The 21,813-nt window shown below is 47.2% G+C and overlaps 1 protein-coding gene across 1 annotated transcript in view; it reads right to left on the bottom strand.

The window, feature by feature from the left end:
- Positions 1–20,836, bottom strand: part of LOC128271013 (gastrula zinc finger protein XlCGF26.1-like) — a 22,541-nt gene extending 1,705 nt beyond the window's left edge. Inside the window, exons 1-15 of the mRNA XM_053008442.1 lie at positions 20,805–20,836; positions 20,371–20,454; positions 19,598–19,681; positions 18,578–18,661; positions 16,552–16,635; positions 14,093–14,176; positions 10,143–10,226; positions 9,698–9,781; positions 9,018–9,101; positions 6,291–6,374; positions 5,730–5,813; positions 5,013–5,096; positions 3,061–3,140; positions 1,308–1,395; positions 884–1,224 (exon numbers count right to left, since the gene is read on the bottom strand). Coding sequence (XP_052864402.1) covers positions 884–1,224; positions 1,308–1,395; positions 3,061–3,140; positions 5,013–5,096; positions 5,730–5,813; positions 6,291–6,374; positions 9,018–9,101; positions 9,698–9,781; positions 10,143–10,226; positions 14,093–14,176; positions 16,552–16,635; positions 18,578–18,661; positions 19,598–19,681; positions 20,371–20,454; positions 20,805–20,836 — 1,465 coding nt within the window. The remainder of the gene's footprint in view (positions 1–883; positions 1,225–1,307; positions 1,396–3,060; positions 3,141–5,012; positions 5,097–5,729; positions 5,814–6,290; positions 6,375–9,017; positions 9,102–9,697; positions 9,782–10,142; positions 10,227–14,092; positions 14,177–16,551; positions 16,636–18,577; positions 18,662–19,597; positions 19,682–20,370; positions 20,455–20,804) is intronic.
- Positions 20,837–21,813: the final 977 nt, after the last annotated feature.

Genomic DNA, 21,813 nt, shown 5'->3' on the forward strand with positions numbered 1-21,813 from the left:
GTTTAGAAAAGGGGGTAGTGAGAGGAACAAGGGAACACGCGGCGCGGGCAACCAGAGTTTACACGTTACCGATACCATTATTTTCCTCGGGAGGGGCGGCGGCGGTGCGCATTAGCTCAATTCACATTCAACCGAAACAATGGCTATGTTTTTTGGAAATTTAATTAAATAATTTTGGACACGTTTGCACGTGGTTAGAGAAAACACTCACTAACAAAGTACGAAAACAAGGCAACAGAACACTGTTTCAAATCTAAAAGTTACGGTACAACAAAAGGCTACAGTGCGAAACTAGAACCAAAACAAAGAGATGCAGAAGCCACTTATAATCTATGTTGGCCAAAACGTCGTTACTATATACGAGAGAACAAAACGAGGTTAGTGTAAATTCGGCACCAAACTACAAAACATAAGTCAACAGAAAAGCGCGTTATCAACACAACCGAAAGGTACGACGCGACGCGGTAAAAACAAACCGTTCGCTTCGCTAGTCTAATCAAATCATTAGTAATCGAATCGAAAAACGCTGTTGTTAGAAGCCTACGCTGATTTTCTTTTCTTAAATATATTTCGGCAACTAAAAAGGAAAAAAACACTGCCGAAAGAAACAATCTAACCAAAAAGAAAATGACAGACAGAGAGAGAGAGAGATAGAGCGATAGTCAGAGAAATAAAATAAAAGTACCGAGCCGTGATCCTCGACGCGAAAGAAACAACAACCGACGCTACCGGATATCGCGGCGAACTAATCAAACGCAACGCATCTAACGCAACAAATGTGGAAACACAACGCAAGAGAACCGAAAACGTTACAACCATCTATAGGATAGGCGGCGCGTACGTAGGTTAAATCAAAAGTTCGACCCTACTTTCGCTCACTTACCGGTGGACTTCGGTTCGACCTTAATGTGCGGCAGCTTCGCCAGCACCGGCAGGACGGCGTCCGGGTGCGTCTTCTTCATGTGCCGCAGCATGTTGCCCCGCTCGACGTACGTCTTGCTGCACTGCGGGCAGTGGTGGTTCTTCTCGCCCGTGTGAGATCGCTGATGGGACACCAGGTGGCCCTTGCAGATGAAATCTTTCGGGCACATGTCGCACCGGAACGGCCGCTCCATCGGTTGGCCCTTGGTGTGGCTGCGCTGGTGGAACAGCAGGTTGCCCTTCAGCGGGAATGACTTGCCGCACTCGTCGCACTGAAAGGGCCGCTCTCCGGTGTGCGATCGGCTGCGAATTGCGGGTGGGGGGGGGAGGAAAATTAGACCACAAAAAACAGTTAGCTTGCAACAAACTGCCTGCCGACCGCTTACCTCATGTGATTTATCAAGTGCTCCTTACGCGTGAAGGTCTTGTTGCACACGTTGCAGCAGTGCGGATTGTCATTAGAAGCATTTCGTGGTGGCTATACACAACAATAATCAACACACTGTAACATCAATCTCTCACCTGATGTGATTCGTTAGATGTTCTTTTCTCATGAACTTCTTCTCGCAATAGGTGCAATGATACGGAGTCTCGCCAGTGTGTAATCTGTCAAGTAGATATTGGTTAGTAGAGAAAAAGGAAGTAACAGGGAAAAGACAGAGTGACAGTGAGAGAAAGAAAGTGAGACAGAGAGACAGAGTAACACATCAACTTCATTAGTGAACACGGAAAGGGGTTGATTTACACCCGAGGGTTACAAGATGTGTTAGGGGGAGTAGTAGTTTGGGTTTTTTTTTTCTCTTTTGGTTTGGGTTTTACTATTGTTTGCGGCGACGTCAACAACGCAACAACAATAACAACAACTAAAGTACACTACACCGGGCAACGCAAAACGCATGGGGAAGGTGGTGGATGTTGTTTCTCTTCTCGGTATTTCAAGCAAAAAAACAACGCAAAGTGTGTGTGTTCTGGGGGGTTCTAATCATTACAGAATATGTGATGACATGGAATTTCGTTTTCTACATTCTCCGCTGAGGGTCACACTACACACCTCAGTGAAGCAGTAACGCACTGGGACCCTTACTGGGACAGTGGGGACCGACATGAACATGAATCCTTCTTCTCTCGCAAATGCTTCTTCGTATATGCTTTCAATATTATGCTGTGTGTAGGGGGTGTGGTGGTGAATGGAATGGCACGTGAACTGATCGTGTAGTACATGAGCGGGAGAGACTTGGGAAACAGGTGTGTCTGTGGTGTGAACGGTACGCGGGGTTGACTCAAGGTAGGACACACTAGACCTCTTGCTGTGTATGCTCTCTTGCTAACGGAAACCAATAATGGCAGCGGTCAGGGTACGTACGTAAAAAGATAATGTTGTTCAAAAGTTTAACAGAAAGTTTGTAACACTGGAACCGAATGTTAACATGACAGGGAGTAGTGGTGCTGGGTGGTGGCTGGGCGGTAAAGGAATCGATAGGGGGATGCATTCTTTGTACATGGGGGTGTGATGGTGGGAGCGCTGGTGACGCATCGCGGTGGAGTTATTACTCAGTTTATACAGTGTGCTATACAAACAAAAGTGGTTAGAGTAGTTTACCCGTAAAGTACAACTCCTCTGCCTCGTGATAGGTACTAACGCGTTCGGAAAGGTCAGAGCGAACGAGCTACTTGGTACTTGGTTTAGGCGAGGAAAGAACGGGAAAAGAGTGCGAATCGTCCGAGTGACACCTCACCACGCGCACGTGTTGCCGCGAGCCCGGAGGGACCAATAGAAGCCGCGAACTGAGAATTGTTATCATTTTCCTTCCTTCCTTCCTGTTTTTCAAATCCAAATTTAATGTCCATTAGCTGTCGATGTTGTTGCCTGTACGCGCGCGCATTTTTGGTTTATTTTCAAATTTACTGCCGGGGCGGACAGACTCTAATGACTTCAAACAGGGACAGGGGAGTGGTGGTGTGTGACAGAACAGTGACACAACAACAACAGCACAAAGGGGGGTCTCTCGGCGGGCGAGTCAAGCCACGGTACAGAGAATAGAAAAGGGGTGTAAAATCGGGTGGTGATGCAGGAGCATGGACTGGTGGGGAGGTGGGTCGAGCAAAGGAGATAGAAGAAAAGTAAACATCCTCACCTGGTATGATTCGTCAAATGCTCTTTTCTCGTAAACTTCTTCTGGCAATACGTGCACTGGAAGGGAGTCTCGCCAGTGTGCAATCTGGTTGTGGTTGGTGGTGGATTGGTGGTGACAGAAAAGAAGTGGCAGTAGTAATAGAAGAAAGAGTGGTGACGGTGGGGCGATGGTGGTGGTTTTTGGTAGTAGCATTAGTAGTGGTAGTAATTTGTTTGATTGTACAGGCAGAAAATCGATTTCATGGAATTCAATTGCAAATTCGTTTCAATTTCCACGGTTCACGAGAGGATAGTAGCAAGGACAAAGAAAACAATGGGAAAAAAGTTACTTTCAACACTACAATAAGTGGAAAAAGAAAAAATACCAATTTCCAATTGAGGAAAGGACCACTACAGGAGGGACGTGGACATGGAACACAGAAAGAAAAACTAAGACCCCGAGAAAAGGTTGACGAAAAACGCGACGCGACACCGCTCGGTAATAATTGTGATAGTCATTTGTCTGTTAACAAAAGAGCATACTGGGGCGCCCCATATCTAGAATCTACGGTGAGGATTAGTGTGATCGCTCTTCTGAGTGTTTGAACAGGCAATAGAACTGTGGCCGGAAGTAGTTGCACAGTTTGTACACAAAACAATGTCGGTGAAATGTTGTGGGCGACGGACACGGGTATTATAGGCAGTTTTTACCCGTGGAGAACGGCTAGTAAGTAGTTCATTTACAGTTAGGCAACACACCTGTTTAGTCGGGGTCTTACATTTTCTAATGCTACATGCTAGAGGGTGTGGTGGTACAGGAATTGGGAGTGTGGGACGGGAATTAACTACTTTCAAGCGTAAAATAACCTTGTTGTTTGTCCAACCATCTGACACATTGTATTGTTATGTTGTTTTAAGTTTGATCATCGGTACACACGATTACACAATGAAAAAGAAACACAAGTTGAACACAAAAAGATAAACAAATGGCAACGGTAAGAGTGCGGCGCTTCTTATCCTCCCTCGAACGAGCTGACTAATAGTGTTGATCTCTCTAATGATTATGCTTCATGCATTTCTCTTCTTTTTTTTTACCCAGCGTCGATCATGCGCGAAATCATGTTTCCCAGTTCCTCTCATTAACCGTGTCGTATGATCGTGTACGATTCATCAATAGAATGATCGATCCCCGATAGATTACTTCACCAGTGTGTATTAACTTGAGAGCGTTCGAGAATTCCAAGCAAAAATGATTGATTCAATTAATTACTCCAGGATGAGTAATAACACCAAAGGGCAAACAACTTATTTTGAATATTTAATAAGTTCACGCTCACAATTTCCACTTCAAACGTGGTGCGCATTCAGACACAGTACTGATTGCTTCAACAGCAGTAGGCGACTCCTATATGACAGTAGGCGACTCCTATAAGCTGGCTAGTTGTCTACTAGGGTGGCTAAGTAGCCATTGAATCGACGCACAATCGCCGAAACATCGTTCAAGTACAAATGAGGCGAACCCGGTCGTAACACGGCACGACAGAACGGAATTCGACCACTTATTAATCAGCTCATTCAGACGGCACACATTGTAAGAGGATATCGAAAACAAACAGAACGTCGACATAAGATTTTTTTGTGAACAAATGCGACACACAGACGAACACATTGCTGGTTGATCAAGTGATCAGTGATGAGCAGCCATCTTTGGAGACATCCAAACATCAAACAAGCATATAACTAAGAGAGACAACAACGCATCAGATGATTGGACCCCGCGCGCGGACAACACCGTATTTTACACCGTCAGGGAGTTGCATACTTCGGAAACGCGGCCTCGCCGAGAGGCTGCTTGCAAACACAGGACACAGAGAGAGAGAGTTGGGAAAGGAAATCTTCAAAACATCAACGAGGGGAGTTATAAGTAAACGTGAGTGGTTTAATAACGAGAATAATGGAAAAAGAAAGTGTCCCTCACCTGACGTGATTCGTCAAATGCTCTTTACGTGTGAACTTCTTCTGACAATAGGTACACGTGTAGGGAGTCTCTCCGGTGTGTAATCTACACTCTCGGTTCCGGTTCGGTGGTGGTCGATTTCCCCCCCGGGAACCGGAACAAGGCGGAATGCAGCAGAGTAGAAGGATCAGCAAATGTCGAGGGTCGTGTAGTGACGCGGGACGAGTTTTGGTATGTGTGTTTGTGTATGTGTGTGTGTGCGTGTGTGTGTATCGAAAGATTGGCACCGCAATTCCAGATTCCAGACCACACACCACACACAGCCCGCGCGTTTTCCCGATTTTGTACACCACACCAAAACACCGCCGACAACAACAACGAGAGTGTTGAGAAGATCAGAGAGGAGAGAGAGAAAGAGAAACAGGACAATGTTAGATTTAGAAAAACATCGCAACACGCGCACGATCGACAACGATTCGCTTGCGCCACGAACGACAGAAAAGCCGCGGATCCGTCATCGGGGGGACAGAATCATGGTCATGGGAATCCCGAGGATCGATCTTTTATGATCGCCAGCACCACCCAGGCATGAAGTCACGTGTTTCCACAGCAAGCTCAAGCTGAACAGAACCACGTGACCTTGATCGCGCAGCATCTCTTTCGTCCATGGACAAGAACGAGCCGTTTGCCGATCCGATTGCGTTTGCTCGTAAGGAAGGAACAGGCTGCGGCGCTCACCTGACGTGATTCGTGAGGTGTTCTTTTCGTGTGAATTTTTTCTGACAGTACGTGCACTGGTAAGGAGTTTCGCCCGTATGCAATCTACCGGGGGGTTATGTAGTACACGATCATTCAACAATTGGCCGGTGCGAGAGAGAGCGGAAGAAGGAGAAAAAGGTGTTGGACAATATGTAGTGTTGTTTTTTAGGGGTACACATATGTAAGGGGGGTCACAAAACAGATTGGTATCTGTGTGCTAACCACTAATAAACTCTGGAGTTCAAGTTCAAGATCGCGTTGTTACCCGGTTTTTTAGCGAGCTAACCAAAGTAGTGTGTACTCAAAGCTAAAGCTAACTAAACGACGTAACGGAGGTCAACACATCGCTAACCCGATACTGTGTACTATTTCACGACCTAACCAAACAGAGAGGTGTTAACTTTACTTTCTCCTTTGTCTTCTACGATTACACAACGGGATTGGGTGGGTGAAAAGGAGCGTTTCTTTTAATGGGGGGCGGTGGTTTTTGGTTTCTGGGGTGTGTCGAGGAGGGTGTACTTTTCGACGAATTTTCCTCACCTGGTGTGATTCGTTAAATGCTCTTTGCGCGTGAATTTCTTCTGGCAGAACGTACATTGGTAAGGAGTTTCTCCGGTATGCAATCTGGCAAAAATGATGACGATAGTATGGTATAAGGACAGAGAGCAGAACACGAGTGGGCGCAATTTGACGAGAAACAATGCATATCGAGGAGAAAGACACATAATATTAGACCGCGCGGGAGGACCCCGCGAGCGATGGAGAAACATGAATGAAGTCAAAAGCTAGCATAAACAGCGATGTAATGGCAATCCCTGAGCCTCATCAAAACGAATCGAATGTTCGTTTTTTTGTGTGTGTTTCGTTCAGGAAAAACAGTGAATAAGCTTGCAACGATGAAGAGGCTACGATTGGCTACGTGGTGGTGGTAGTAATGGGTAATATGAAGTTCGTTCGAGTTATCGTTCGAGTTGCTTTGAGAAGTACGAACAACTAACTCGAAGTGAAGTTAATTATCTGCAGCAGCAGCAGCGAAAAAATGTGACACTGAATGAGTTGATTTTGCGAGGCGCAAAGGTTCGGGGTTGAAGAACATGGTTTCGAGAGCATGCGTTCGAAGGGACACACAACAGATTAAAGGGAGTTTTTGGACGCGGGAACATGGATACACTCTACGGGTCAAACGAAACACAGAATGAAACAAAAAAAAAACGGAACAAGGAACATAAGGCTAACGAGTACTTGTTAAAGAGCATTCCGAGAGACAGATCGAGAGAGAGAAGGAGCGGTAAGGAGCTACCTACACAGCTAATGCTTGTTAGATGAAATATGCACAAAGCGCGATCGCTCGCCCGGTCCCGCAACCGTTCACGAGCGTTTGACCCCGGTGCTGGTCACACGCACACACACGCACGGCCAAACAATGCTCTAACAATTTCGCTTGACACGACGCGCGCGTGCCAACACAACCGACTTCCAATTGATCCAATTAATGAGGCCCACCCAATAATATGCTCAATTTCGAGCGATCGCGACTTGCGCGATCGTGTGCCGGGGAGGAGTTCCCAAATTTGCCTCCAAATGATTGTGTGTGTGTGTGTGTATGTGTGTGTGAAGTTTAGAACAGTCAATGAGAAGAATCAGAGAACATCTAGGAGGAGAAGGAACAACATATTCATGCTTTTGTGATCTGGACAACCGAATGATGATGGATGGATGGGTGGTGGTGGTGTTGTGTGCTAAGCGTTGTACACAGATGAAAAGAGAGCGAGAGAGAAACAACAATGGATGCAGCAGCAGTTTCAAAATGGACAGAAGCACGGAGGTATTAGAATTGCGCCTTATGTGTGACCTCCTCTCCTCATCACTCCCTTTGCCAGTCGACGGACCGATGAGGGTTGATCAGGGTGGTGCATGGGGAGACCAAATTTTCCATATTTGTTGTGGTTTTAAATTTCTAATTTTCCAATTAAGAAAACCAATACCCGAAGAAAATGCGGGATGAAAGAAAAATCAACTAAAAAGCAGGTGAATTTTGTGTGGCCCCAACTGGCCCGTGGTTATGCGGCGAGAGATTGATTTAGACTTTTGCCAATCGAACGATGGAAAACAAGAAGCAAAGAGAGCGTGTGTTGAGTGATCACACCACATGACGATGATGATGATGATGATGATGATGATGGTTGCGAGTGTAAGAAGCGGAATCGCGGAGCAGGTGAATGATACTAATACATATTATTGGCTCTAGCGCAACGACACACAACGGTTCTGAACAGAGCTTCTGAAAGTGATGATGCGACTAATAATGTTTTTAGTGGTAATGCGTCGCGCACGCAATGCTAGAGGAGAGTGTGAAGGTGGTGAGAGCATGATACACAACAGCAACAACAACAACAACAACAACGTCATCATCAGTGACTCCGTTTTCTCCGTTGGCATCTAAAGTTTACGAAACAAAAACGAAACAAGAAACAACGGGGTGCTCGCACAACCTCACCTGATATGGTTCTTTAAATGTTCTTTGCGCATAAATTTCTTCTCGCAATAGGTGCAATGATAAGGAGTTTCTCCGGTGTGCAATCTGTCAACGGTAGAATGGAAACGAGTGTGTAATGTGACTGCGCCACACCACCCTCCCCGCAAGAGGAAGTACGTTGCTGCACGCGCACGTCGTTGTTGGCGCATTTTGTCGTCCCGAGAGCTACCAATAAAGGGGTTGCGGCCGGTGTGGGTGCGCGCGTGTGTGTACGGGTGTGTGTTTGTTATTGTTGTTACGTCCCGATGACGCCGCCCTCCGCCGTGGGGGGCGAGCGCCCACTAATCGGTGTTAGTTTTTAAGTAGCGCGAACATTCTATGAAACAAACGATCAAACCGATTTGATTCCGGCGGCCGTCCGGAAAGGAGTTGACCCACAACCCAACCCCTAGCATACTCTCATAAGAAAAATGTCGATCGTGGTGGTGGTCCTTTCGCAGGAGCTGAAATCATCAACTCCTTTCGAGATGCGATCAGCAGGAACCAAATCGTTTTGCTTTGCCCCCTCGGTAAACTACGGTAAGTATGGTACGTGTGTGAGTGTATGTCTGTGTGTGTTGGACCATCCAAAAGGTGTGAAGGAGAGCTTGTTTAATGTGCCAGACTTGAGAAAACAAAGGACGACGGAACGTAGGGGGACGCGAAGTTAGTTTGAAAAAAAAAAGACAAACGAACAACAACGCTATGAACGAACACGATTTTTACTGGCGGGAACTCTGGCTGAGGCTCACCTTGTGTGATTAGTCAAATGCTCTTTACGAGTGAATTTCTTGTCACAGTATGTGCACTGATAGGGGGTCTCTCCGGTGTGCAATCTGTCCAGAAATAAACGAAATGAAGAGGCAGGGAAAAAACATTGCAGGATAGGCGGGATTGTCAAGGGAACATGGGACGGGAACACAAAGCGGGGTGGGTACGACGGTCCACGAGAGATCGGAAAATAGTAGACAAAATAAATGGTGGCGTAGTCACACACGCACACGTGTTATCAATCGTTAGAGGGGGAAAATATGGAAGAGAAAGAAAAAAGAGAGAGATTTTTTGTATCAATAGTCGGTAGTGATCGTCTCTTTTTTGAGTCTAGCGTCACAAAAATGGGCGCACTACAACCAAGTCAGAGAAGACGACGATGGGAATGAGGCAAGACCAAATATGCCTAGTGTCCCTCCTTGAAAGATTCACCCAATATACTACTCCAAATACGAATTTCGCTTACTAAACTCCAATCGATCGATCGTGTGTCTGTCTAACTATAGACTTGGAAAATTACTTTTGGACTACTGGACTACCTCTTTCAAAGGAGTCGGTTTGAAGGAAAAAGGAAGGCGTCACTCTGTCGTTGGGTAGCGCACACATTTTCGCTTGACGCATTAAGATAGGAAAAGAACCAGAATCTTGCTGATTCGCTCACCTGACGTGGTTTGTGAGGTGCTCTTTTCGCGTAAACTTTTTCTCACAGTACGTGCACGGATAAGGAGTTTCTCCGGTGTGCAGCCTGTCGGGGGGCGCGCGTCGAAAGGGCGAACGACGAAAAGAAGAGAATTAGGTACGAGATGATGGAAAGAAACGCTGTCACTTGACATGCCAGCACATAGTATCGCCGTGGGGTTAGTTGAAGGACAATGTGGTCAATGATGGTTGAGAAAAACATCGAACTCGAACGCTTCTCAACGCTACTTTCTTTACACTTTATGATCAGTGATCGAGACCCGCGATCACCATTTGTTTTATCATCGCTTACACGGAAATATGCTTCCGAAATATTGTACGGAGACAACTGAGCAGAACTGATAGAGATCACGAAGGTAACATTGACACATTGACAGTTCGTTAGGTTAAACGGAACGGGTTCTCACCTGACGTGATTTGTTAAGTGCTCTTTACGAGTAAATTTTTTCTCGCAATACGTGCACTGATAGGGAGTTTCTCCGGTGTGTAATCTGGGTTCAATCGTATTGAGGTCGATGTGAAGAACAGGAAGCCCGAGGCGCAGCACGTGGGCAAAAGGGTCAGATGGAAAGAAAAACATACACGAGTTTTGTAGAGAAAGAGAGGAATACAGGCCGCGCCATCACCTCTAGCAACTTTAACCCATTCGCGAGCCGACACACACAGAGAGAAGCGGATTGATGGTGCCTTTGAGTCCTTCTCAAAGGAACCCCCCGCGTCGTGAGTGGACCAAACGGAATGCTCGTTAAACTCATAGTGGCCATAGAAACATAAAAGTTTTGCCAGACCCCCCCAGACCCACCCTTGATCCCCAAGAATGCACGATCGGCAACAGTCCCAACAAACCCCCTTGGATCAGTTGTAACACCTTCGTCGAATTAACAATGCATATTTTACGGCACAAACTGTCGACGTGGTCGACGTTCTCTGGAAGCTATTTTCGCTCGTTCTTCCGAACTCATCGAAACTATGTACTCAACAACCCAAAACAGAATGAAGGAAAACCGAATCAACCAAACAAACAAACAATCAAACAAACGAACGAACGCAAAAATAATGGCAAATCATAGCAATACGGTGTCAGATGGCTAGACAAATTCTATTATAGTAATATGGAGCAACAATCAATCATGATAGAAATACAATTCCCCATATCTGTGGTACTATGTGTTTTTGGGTGGGTAAGTGGTGTTGGTGTGTGCTGTTGAAAATAGCGTCACCGTTTTGGGGGGGAAAATTGGGGAAAACGGGAAACCTTGGGGTACAGAGAGAGGCAAAGTACGAGAAAGAGGAGCCGTGGGCTACGTGGGACGGGAAGCAGGAACTCTATTGCGCTGCACAGCTCATTTGTTTTTCTTGCCTGAAAGTTCATGCGATCGACACATTGCCACTATTGGGCAGGACGAAACTCAGGATACTCAATTCGTACCGTTAACCGTCAGTGGGTTAAATAGGGAAGCTTGACGCTACATTCAGTTCATGACAATTTCATTTAAACGTGTCGATCATGGTTTGCAATAGATTTGGAAAAGGGAACACCAAAAGAAGCTTGGCGCGCGCGCTGCTGAAGGAGGGCTTTTGGGAATGTTTGGAGGGATGATCTCGCAAGAAGGATTAGTACATCTCTATGGGACTGTATTGGGGCCTGTGTTGGACAGTGTTGTTGGGTGTGGTGTGGTAATATTTATATATATAGATATATGTTTTTATGCTCATTTTGTTTTGTGTGTGTGTCTTTTTTAATAATCAGTAAGGATAATAAGTACATCACAATTTATATGGCATTTGTAACAATGTGGCGGCGGGGACAGGGAAAAAAAGAGGTGATTGGCTCTGTATATTTGGTGGTTGTGAAAATAAGACGGATGATGAACAGCGCTCACCTTATGTGATACGTTAAACGTTCTTTTCGGCTAAATTTTTTATCACAATACGTGCATGCGTACGGAGTCTCTCCGGTATGGATTCTGTTTGGTTGGGAAAAGTGAAGAAAAAGAGTGATTGAACAGAAGAGAGAAAAAACGATTGGTATTAAAATGGTTGGCTAGAAGAAGAATTATAGTTTGGTGGTTTTGTGGTTTCGGTTTGGTTTGGTTTGGTAGGTGGTGATTGGTTGGTTGGTGGTGGTCAGTTATGTCTCAGGAGCCTCGATTTATGATGGCTCACACAAAAGAGGTAGTGATGTGGTCTTTTCGGGTTCCGTTTCTTTGTTTTTGCGTGTTCATCAATCGATTGCCTGCTGTTTGATTTGCTGCCAAGAATGACGTTGTTGCCGCCCCCTGTGGCTGTCGAACACTGGGCAAAGTGTGGTGATCGACAACCCGGATCAGGAGGCGCGAGCGATAGAGAGTAGAGTTTGCCTCGATTCGCGGTTCGAAAAATGATGATGGTGGTGGTAGTATAGCACACAGACATCCTTTCCTTTTGTTGAGAATATGCTAAATTCGTTTGTTGTTTTTCTCACTAAAACCGTAAGACTGTGACTTGATCCCACAGCTAACACTATTAAGGGGCCAAAAATTAACTTTAAACAGCTTAAAATTGAACCAGAAGAGATAAGAGAGAGAGAGAGCAAAAGACTGATCTCATCCAGTGGAGGAGAACGTTAGGGAGGACTTATTTCGACATCCTCGCCGCCGCGAAGAAGCAGGAAAACTCCCTGCAGAAACCCGACCCCGACGACGAGACAGTAAGAGACTCCGAAACCGCGAGGACTTCTTCTTTACAAACTCTACTCTCGCGCTTTCCGGCAACAACAAACCCAGACATGGCCCTCGCGAGAAGGATACATTCAACTCAACCGAACCAATAGTAGCAGTTGGTTGGATCGCAGCAAAACAACGGCACTCGGGCAAGCGAAAGAACAAAACACACACAAACTCGGAGCGGACTCGACGACGACGAATCTCGAGAGAGAGAGCAGAGGGATGTTCAACGATCAGTCGATCAGTGTCCGTGTGTGTTTGGTCTACCTATTGGCTGGGTTCGTTCGTTCACTATTGTTACTATGCTCTAGTGTTGGTTCCGGAGAGCCGAGGATGTTGTTTTTGGTTGGCGTGGTGTGGAGTCAAATAAAACGTATCAAATGTAAACGACGACGCTCACCTTGTGTGAATCGTTAAACGCTCTCTTCTACTGAATTTTTTTTCGCAATATGTGCACTGATAAGGGGTCTCTCCTGTGTGCAATCTGTAGAAGAGAAAGAGATAGATAGAGAGAAGGAAAGACTTGGCCGAGGGGGCGAGGGCAGGGCGGAAGGAGAGCGGTAGTGATTAGAGAGGACGGTCACACGCGGCAGCAGCAGCAGCAGCAGCGACAGGAGCAGCAACAGGAGCAAGAGCATTTTCTACGATGGTGGTCATTGGAGATGGAGAGATGCCTGACCAAAATTTTGACAAAATTGGGCCCCAAAGGACGCCAACGAACGAAACACGTGGGACCGAAACGGGCTTAGGGAGATGATGGTATCTCCCGGGTGGGGCCGTCGGGAGGATGTATGCTTTCGTTTTCTACCGAGCAGAGCCAGGAAGACGGAAACCGGGGCGCGGGTTCGCCTTGAGACAAGGTGCGTTCGAAGTAGTGATAGTTAAAAGAGGAGCAAAAATATTGATAAACATGTACGACCACAGAACGAACACCGCAGGGGTCATTCTCCACGGTGGGAACCAGGGGCTCACTGCCTGTCTAATTTGTGTGTGTATGCGTGTGTGTGTTTATAAATCCATCAACACTTTATTTACAGAGCCCGCAAAAGAACCAACAGAATTTACTATCAAAATTTGAAACACAGAATTTACGGCGACAGCGACGGTTAAACGATGAAAGTGAACCCCGTATGAGATGCTACACTTCCATCATACAGGGCAGAGCGAAGACCAAACACTAATCAGGGTTCGTGACCTCGTCTTGGCCCCTTGTGTCTTCTTACTTGCAATAATTGGGTCGTTCTTACTCGAGGTCCCTCATAAGCAATGTATTAACTTAATTTGTCTTTTAAAAATCTTCAATTATTAACTAAACTGTTAGCACGTGTTGATTCCAGTGAGCGTTCGGACCTTTTGGGTGGAACAAAGATTTCCCAGGACTTGCTTGGTAAAGGGGGCGCGCAATAGAAAACGAAGAGCACAACATATCCCCCCAACGTGAACCACACACCACCGGCGGACACACATCTTCCCATCGAAACACACCTTCCAATGACAGCATCTGTAGAGACACAACACAATCACCCGACGAAGAGAATTCGGAGGGGAACACGGGACCCGCCGCCACCGCCGCGGTCGATAGCCGTCGCCCCCCGGAAGTAAATGCAAAAACAAGGGTAACAAAAACAACAAAAATAGGGAAAAAGGCTCACCTGACGTGATTGGTAAGGTGTTCTTTTCGTGCGAACTTTTTCTCGCAGTACGTGCAATGGTAAGGAGTCTCTCCCGTGTGCCATCTGCCGTGTGTGTGTGTGTTTGTAGGGGAGTTTAAGTTTCGTGGTCACAGACAGACGGGCAGACACACAGGACACAGGAAGCGAACACCACACCACGCGGAGAGCAAGCAGAGCGCATAAGGCGGCAGCAGCAGCAGTTGCCGCGCGGGTGGACGTGAAAAGAGTAGAAAAAATAAGAGAAAAAGAAGAAAAAGAAACATTTTATAAGATCGTGTCACACACGCTGCGATAAGAGAGATGCAGGGCGAACATCCGTGGTATCGACGACGGGACACGCGCGTCCTTCCTGCGATCGATCGATCGATCGGTCGTGGGGGAAGAAGCGAATGCATTAAAACATTACCAATTATGATCTACACAACTCCAACACCAGAGTGCGCGTGCGCGTGCGCCGCCGGAAAGGGATTACTACAAAACTACGCGCTGATGATACTGAATAGCCGAAGAGAGTAGAGAACCGAATTTCGAACTTCAAAGATCGCCCCCCGACAAAGAAAGGTTGGTAGGAAAGGACTTAACCAGGGTGACAGGGAGGTTCCTGCTTGTTGGTGTTGTGTGTTGTGCTTCTCAGCTCTCATCTCTCATCTTTCCCCATAGCGCCGCCCCACCGTACATCATATTGTTTTCGGTTTGTTTGTTTTAAATTTTGTATCGATTTTAACCCATCCGCCGCGTCTGTATGACAGAGGCGCGCGCGGATGGAATCGAAAGTGGGTGGCCAAAACATAGATCCAAATTCAGGGTGGTGGTGCTGAGGACAGATGATGGGTGCTTTTCTCTGTGTGAGTAAACGCAACACCACACACACGCCGGGCGGCATAGGCCGAGTTGGAGAATTGGGAGTTGGGAAAATTTTGATTTCCGGTGCACAAAAAAGCGTCACCCGAAGCGTCATCGACGTGCCAAACGGGGAGAAACGGTCGGGTTAATGAGCTTTCCCACCAACAAACTTCCGGAGAGCCAATTTCGAGTGCCAAAAAGGAAAACAATTAAGTGTCCACCCTTCGCGCACGCACAACACTCAGTCAGTCAGTTAGGACATTTGAATTTGATTTGCGCCAATCGGTTTCACTGACGTGTGTGTGTGTGCGTGGCCGGGTGGCACGCTTCTTGTTTGGTTCCAACTACTTTTCACAATGAAGTTCAAAATACTAGAAAAAGTAGACAAAGGTTGGTGAGTCCATGAAGCTCTCCTGTGGCTCTAGAGAGAGGTGCCGCCGCCGACGACGACGGCCGACTGAATGGTGGTGGTAAAAAATGTAACAGTGAGATGGTGAGGTGGTAACAACAGGTTGCTTCTTGCAGCATCTAGTGTGACACTCTCTCTGGAAGCGGTGTGTGCCTTGGCCGAGCGCTCACCTTATGTGATACGTTAAACGTTCTTTTCTGGTAAATTTCTTCTCACAATATGTGCACCGATAGGGAGTCTCTCCAGTGTGTATTCTGTTTCGGATTACGTGGAATATATAGATATAGATAAAGAGAGAGAGAGAGAAAGAGAGAAAAAGAGAGAAAGAAAAAAACAATGGGACACAACATTAATTTCACACACCAACAACTGAAACGGAACGAACGGAAACAAAGTTTCGGGGCTCGGTTTTGATTTTTTACTTTCGGGATTCTAATTTTGTCCCCCCGGGCCACAGACTTCCGGACCATCAGAAGAGACTGGGTAGGACAAGGGCCCGGGAGGGACACGCGATTCGTGACCCGCGGCGGAATTTCATTAAATCGGATTTTAGATTGTCTCTGCTGTGTTGCTGAATTTGGAATGGAAATTTTGGGAATTTATCCGGAATTTTACATTCACGCGCGCGCGCTCGCAAGTCTGCGATCACTCTTCTCTCTCTCTAGTGCGCGATCAGGCGGCGGCTGTTGATCGGTCCATTAATGTCCTTTCGGCGTAGAGGGGTTGGCTGTGTGTTGCGTCGTGTTGGGGAGAGAACCGGTTAAAAACCCACCCAAGAGTACTACTGTGTACAGAACAGAGCTAGAGAGAGAGACCGGCCTCCGGTAGTAGTGTGCTGTACAAAGGGACTGTATTTACGTGCGCACAAAAAACTAGCAGATAATAAGTGTGGGGTCGGGTCGAGTTTTATAATACAAAACAGTTGCGCAACTCAACTGTCCACAGGACATCCCCAAACCTTAATGGGCAGAATAATGGTGGACTAAGACTCGGCTCTGAAATGTAGGATCGTTTACGACATAAGACTCGAGAGTGAACTCGGAACGGCAAAGGCAAATCTCGATCGTCCTCTTTTCGGGGACGAAGGGGACGAAAATGCCCGACTTTTGGTCGGGCGACCGGAGAAAGACCGGAGGTTGGTGTTGTACGAGACACATAAAGCACTGGAGACGCGGGCGACGCTCACCTGACGTGATTAGTTAAATGCTCTTTGCGTGTGAACTTCTTGTCACAGTAGGTACACTGATAAGGAGTTTCGCCGGTGTGCAACCTGTCGAAGAAGGGTGAAGGTGGGCAATATTGAAGCATCATCATCATCATTGAGATCCCGAATCCCCGTCCGCAACCGCCCCACAGCGCGGCGCGACATGGTTGTCGGGATGGTTTGATTGGAAACGATGGCGAAGAAGAATATGACAGTGACAGTGTGTAGAGGGGCGTAGGTTTTGATAATTTGATTAAAACTATCCCTTCCCCGAGAGTTTGTTCAACGGAAGAAAATTTGCCAATCGCAGGCCAAAGCCAAAACAAGGGGTCAGGAGTTAAGAACACGCGAGCGCCCGTCCGACAGGTCGTCCTCTGTCCTGCCACCAGTAAACGAACAATATCTCTTTCGAACCGGCAAAAGGACACTCGCATCGTATCGCATGCCGGCATGCGCATCGGCGGCCGGTCAGCGAAGGACAGCGAAGAACAGTTTCCGTGAATGTTGTTGGCGCGTGCGCCATCGCGAAACCGGACCACGAAAATGTTAAAGAAAGTCGAACTAAGAATGGCGAAATAGTACCCAAATTGTTGTATACCAAAAAGACCTGATCTGCTGGCAGTACGAGCATAATTGTCACCGTTCATAAATAATGCTTTCCTTTGCCAGACTCTAGTTAACTAAATAAAAATGACACTCTAGAGCTCAACTGGTACGTATAACCGCGTTTACAGGACAGATTGCCTGCAGCGTTCTATCGCGAGCATAGCAACCTAAGCTTTAGTTTGATGACAATCGAAGCGCAAAAGCACACAGCATGCTGTGCGGTGTTTCCAGTAGAGTGTGCCACAATCTCCGATCCTTTATTTGCCATTCTTAGTTGAACTTTCTTTAAAAAATAGCATCTCTCTCGTTTGTTGTTGCATTGCGCAAGCCACACACACACGCCGCCCATAAGAACGCACGGTCCGGACTCGATCGGTGATCTGGCGGTGTAACCGGTGGATGCACTCGGCACCCTGATCTACGTGTATCCTTCCTGCGCTGTCGCCATTTTGTGACTCCGAACACTGAGGTGAAGACCCAAAACAACAGGAACAACATGAAAGTGGCAACAGGGCCAACGTGCTGTAGGATCCTAGATAAGGTCATCGCAGAGGGAAACCACGGAACGTCGTCAATGCGTAGTAATAGAGAGAGACAGAGAGACGAAGATAGACAGAGAGAGGTAGAAGGAGCGCATTTCGTGGATAAGGCACATAAAAAGCCTCCAGATAATGTTACAATATATGACTTGGGACGATAACAAATTAGTGGGTCACAGGATACAATTTTGTTTCCAGGACACGCGTGTGAGTGTGTGTGTGTGCGACACGACATAAGTTGTAGTGACAGATCAAGCGATTAGCATAACTTTTGTCACTTTGTCACTTGGTTTTGTTTGTGTGTTTTTTTCTTATCACAATATAAACACATCCCATACATTATGCACATGACAGTACATCATCCCAGCCCCCCCTTCCCTTCCACGGGGTAATTTTTCGAACTAGAATTCGTGTTTTATTTGTTTCTATACATTCAAGAGCAAACAAACTACTCTCTTTCCCGCTTGCCGGTACACTCGTTGCAGCAAAAACAAACAGAGATCGAGACGGACCATTTTCTGTGTCACGGATACGCAGCAGCAAATCGCGGTTTTTTTTTGTGTTTTCACGTCTTTTCAATCTTTCCACTGCTACCCTTCTCTGTTTGCGCATCACAATTTGGCAGTATTTTCTTCTGTTTAGAACAAAATACGGGGACCCCTTTTTTCCCGGGACCGGAAAAAAGAAGGACCTCTCTTGGCACAGAGACATCGAGAGGCAGATAGCGAGACAGAGAGACAGAGAGAGATAGTGTGTATATGTGTGTGTGTCAGAGAGATTGGGGAGAAAAGTGTGTGTGTGTGTGTGAGAGAGAGAGAGACAGATTGAGGCGGGGTGGGGCGTAAATTAAAACGATCGCTCACCTGACGTGGTTCGTTAAATGTTCTTTACGAGTGAACTTCTTTTGACAGTAAGAACACTGAAAAGGAGTCTCGCCGGTGTGCAACCTGTCGAAGAAGGGAGGAGATCGGGAGTTATGATTAGTTACACTGCACACCCACTTTTCTCCTTGCATTTCCGGCTGGGGAGCGAGAAAGGGCGAGAGGAAACCGGCGGGGAGGTGTGGCGCAGGTGGCGACAGAAGAAAGGAAGAAACGTGAGTGGGGTGTGGTTGGTTGTGGGGGTCCTTTGTCTCTCATCATCCACAATCTCGTGGACTTGAGGTGAGAGCTTCTATGTGATCAACGCATAGGGGCCCGCGCCATTTGAAAATATGAAAGTTCTCTTAAAAACCCTAACCTCCGTCACAGTGCGCCCGTGGGGGGCCCCTTATTCCACGGTCCCGATCGAAACAGGATCACACGTGATCACCGAACCGGAGGGACATTGCGCGATTAATGGAGGAAACTGTACGAGGAAGCTCGACTGAGGTAGAGCAGGAGAGTCTCGATATTCCACGGTTTTCCCGGTTGGTCAAATAAAAACGGTCAATTTTCTGTCTCCGACAACAGCAGCCGATCGCGCCCCGAGAGAGAGAGAGATAGAGAGCGAGCGTTTCTAGTAGGACGATCATATTTTCAAAGGACTTGCGCCTGCGACACGTTGTCGGTGGGAACGAACCATTTGCACTATAAACGGGGACTCGTTAAATAGAATTTCGGCGCGAAAATTTGAAAAAAGTTATCGCTACAGATAATAAATTCGCACCCGATTCGATCCGATATCGAAAAACGGATCACGTAACGAATGGCAATCTCGGCAGCCCGTCCCGGAGTGAGTGGTATCCGTCTCGGGCTGCTAGAATTTTCTTTAGTGAATTTTCAAAGAAGCTGGCTTCGCGCCGAAATTCTATCCACCGGACCCGCGCTTATGGCGTCCTCGGGGAAAGTAAAAAGAAACGGAATCGAAATGGAATAATAAACTCATAACTCGGTGGCCCTCACCTGACGTGGTACGTTAAATGTTCTTTGCGTGTAAACTTCTTCTGACAATAAGAACACTGAAAAGGTGTCTCTCCGGTGTGCAACCTGTCGAAGAAGGGAGATCGGGATGCTTTTATTAGTAACTGCACGCCGTGGGTCGTGTGTGTGAGGAGGAGGTGGTTGCTTCGCCGCGATGGATGGTCGAGTATAATGTGGGAGGAAACACCACGGTGGCATAGGGTGGCACATGTCAAAAATGAATGGGTTTCTGAGTTGGGCTGAATGGCGCGGTGCACCGCGACGTCGGAGCAACACTGACGCGACAGAGGAAGCGCGGCGCACAACCGTTCTTTTTCTCGGAAAATATGAAAGCATTCGCAACGCATCGTTGACAACGGAGAGGACGACCCCGTGAGGATTCGGTTAATTAATAGGGTGAGAACAAAAGAAAGAGACAGATCAACCCCTACTGCAACACATTTTGGCACGCATTTGGCCGATGGCCGAGAGAACTGCGATTTCGCCCGTTTCGCCCAAAGTGTCTCTCAATCACACATCACAGTTCGAGGTGTAGTAACACACAGGGCCCTACGCGACAGTTTTCGAATCAAACGATTCGCCAGGGAGACGAGCAAGGACTCGCACAAGCAAGAGCACCACCGCCGGAAGACGCGTGAAGTGGCCATCATATTTTCTCCAAGAAAAAAAAGCAGTTGAGCAACTTAGAGCGCCGCATATTAGTGTAAATATGGTGGTTGATGTTTGGGGGGTTTAGCTGGAGCTCTGCCGCTCACCTGACATGGTTCGTTAAATGCTCTTTGCGAGTGAACTTCTTCTGACAGAAAGTACACTGAAAAGGAGTCTCGCCGGTGTGCAACCTGTCGACGAAAGAGAGGGTCGAAAGAGAGAGAGAGAGAGAGAGAGAGAGAAAGATGGGGATGTGTGATTAGTTACGGCAGGGCAGAAACAACGTTGCAACAAAGATCAGTCCAAAAAAACCCCACAACAAACGAAGTAGACAACCAGTGACTAATAGAGACCCCCGCGCGAGACGGTGAGGCGAAAGACCACAATCTGCTGGAAGTGACCCCGTAACTTTGCCGTAATGGAAAGAAAACTTCACCAAGAACCAAGGATCGCGCCCTCGAAACCGAAAAAGCTCAGCAAACGGATCAACCCCTCACTCTAAGCATGCCCGGCAAAGTCGATCGGTCGATCGCGACCGTACTTCGTGTTTCCGTTTGCCAACACATTGGTCATTGCCCCACTCTGCCTGAAAATTGGAAAAAATGGTAGGTTAACAGAAAAATTAAAACGAATGTATGGGGAGTTGTGTGGATCTTTCGGTTCGGTTCGGTTGTTTGGTGGCTGCGCGCGCACGCGGATCCTGCGCGCGATCCTGTCGAACAGTGAGAGTGCTGCGCGCCCAAGCGTGGTGTCATCTCATCTCACACGGCTGAAAGCTTGAATTTATTTAGATTGCAAGCGCCCGAATCCAAATTTCGGTAGGGTTCGCGGCCCGCCGTTCGAGCAACACCCACAGAAGAGACCTTTCCTTTCCTGTTGTTGGTTTGGACACGGGTTGTTAAAGGCAATGGAATTCGCTCACCTCGTGTGATTGGTCAAGTGCTCTTTGCGAGTAAATTTCTTTTCACAGTAGGTGCAGTGAAATGGAGTTTCTCCGGTATGCAATCTGCAAAATGTCGTCGAAGAATATATCGTACGGCGTATTTGCGAGCGTGCGTGCGTGCGTGCGTGTCAACACACGAGGGGGGCAACGAACGGTCAATCCGAACCGGTGGTGATTTTCGACGATGGACCCCCCCATCACAATCAGTGTTGTCGATCAGGCGCATTTGGTAATATATATATACGTTGGGCGCGTGTTGTTGCGACGAGCAAAATGATGTTTTGGTTTTCATTATATTTGATCATTGTTGAGCATTCGTGGGTTGAGTGGTGGTAGTAGTAGTAGTAGTGGGTTGAGTCGCGTTTTGCGATCGATAGAGAACATTTCTCCAAACCGCCATTTCGCCAGTGTTTCGGGACGCAGCGTCACCGCATGTCAGCCGTGGGCAAAAACGGGGGGAAAATAGAGAAAAAAGAGAAACAAACGGAAATGCATCCATTAGAATCACAGAACCCAATCATCGTCAAGCAGCACTGCGCGCCCGCGCCATGTGCGAGCGAGCGAGCGGAAAAAAAACATCGAATCTGGCACCAACCGCCAACGAACC

The sequence above is a fragment of the Anopheles cruzii genome, chromosome 3 (assembly GCF_943734635.1).
Source record: "Anopheles cruzii chromosome 3, idAnoCruzAS_RS32_06, whole genome shotgun sequence".
Classification (NCBI taxonomy): domain Eukaryota; kingdom Metazoa; phylum Arthropoda; class Insecta; order Diptera; family Culicidae; genus Anopheles; species Anopheles cruzii.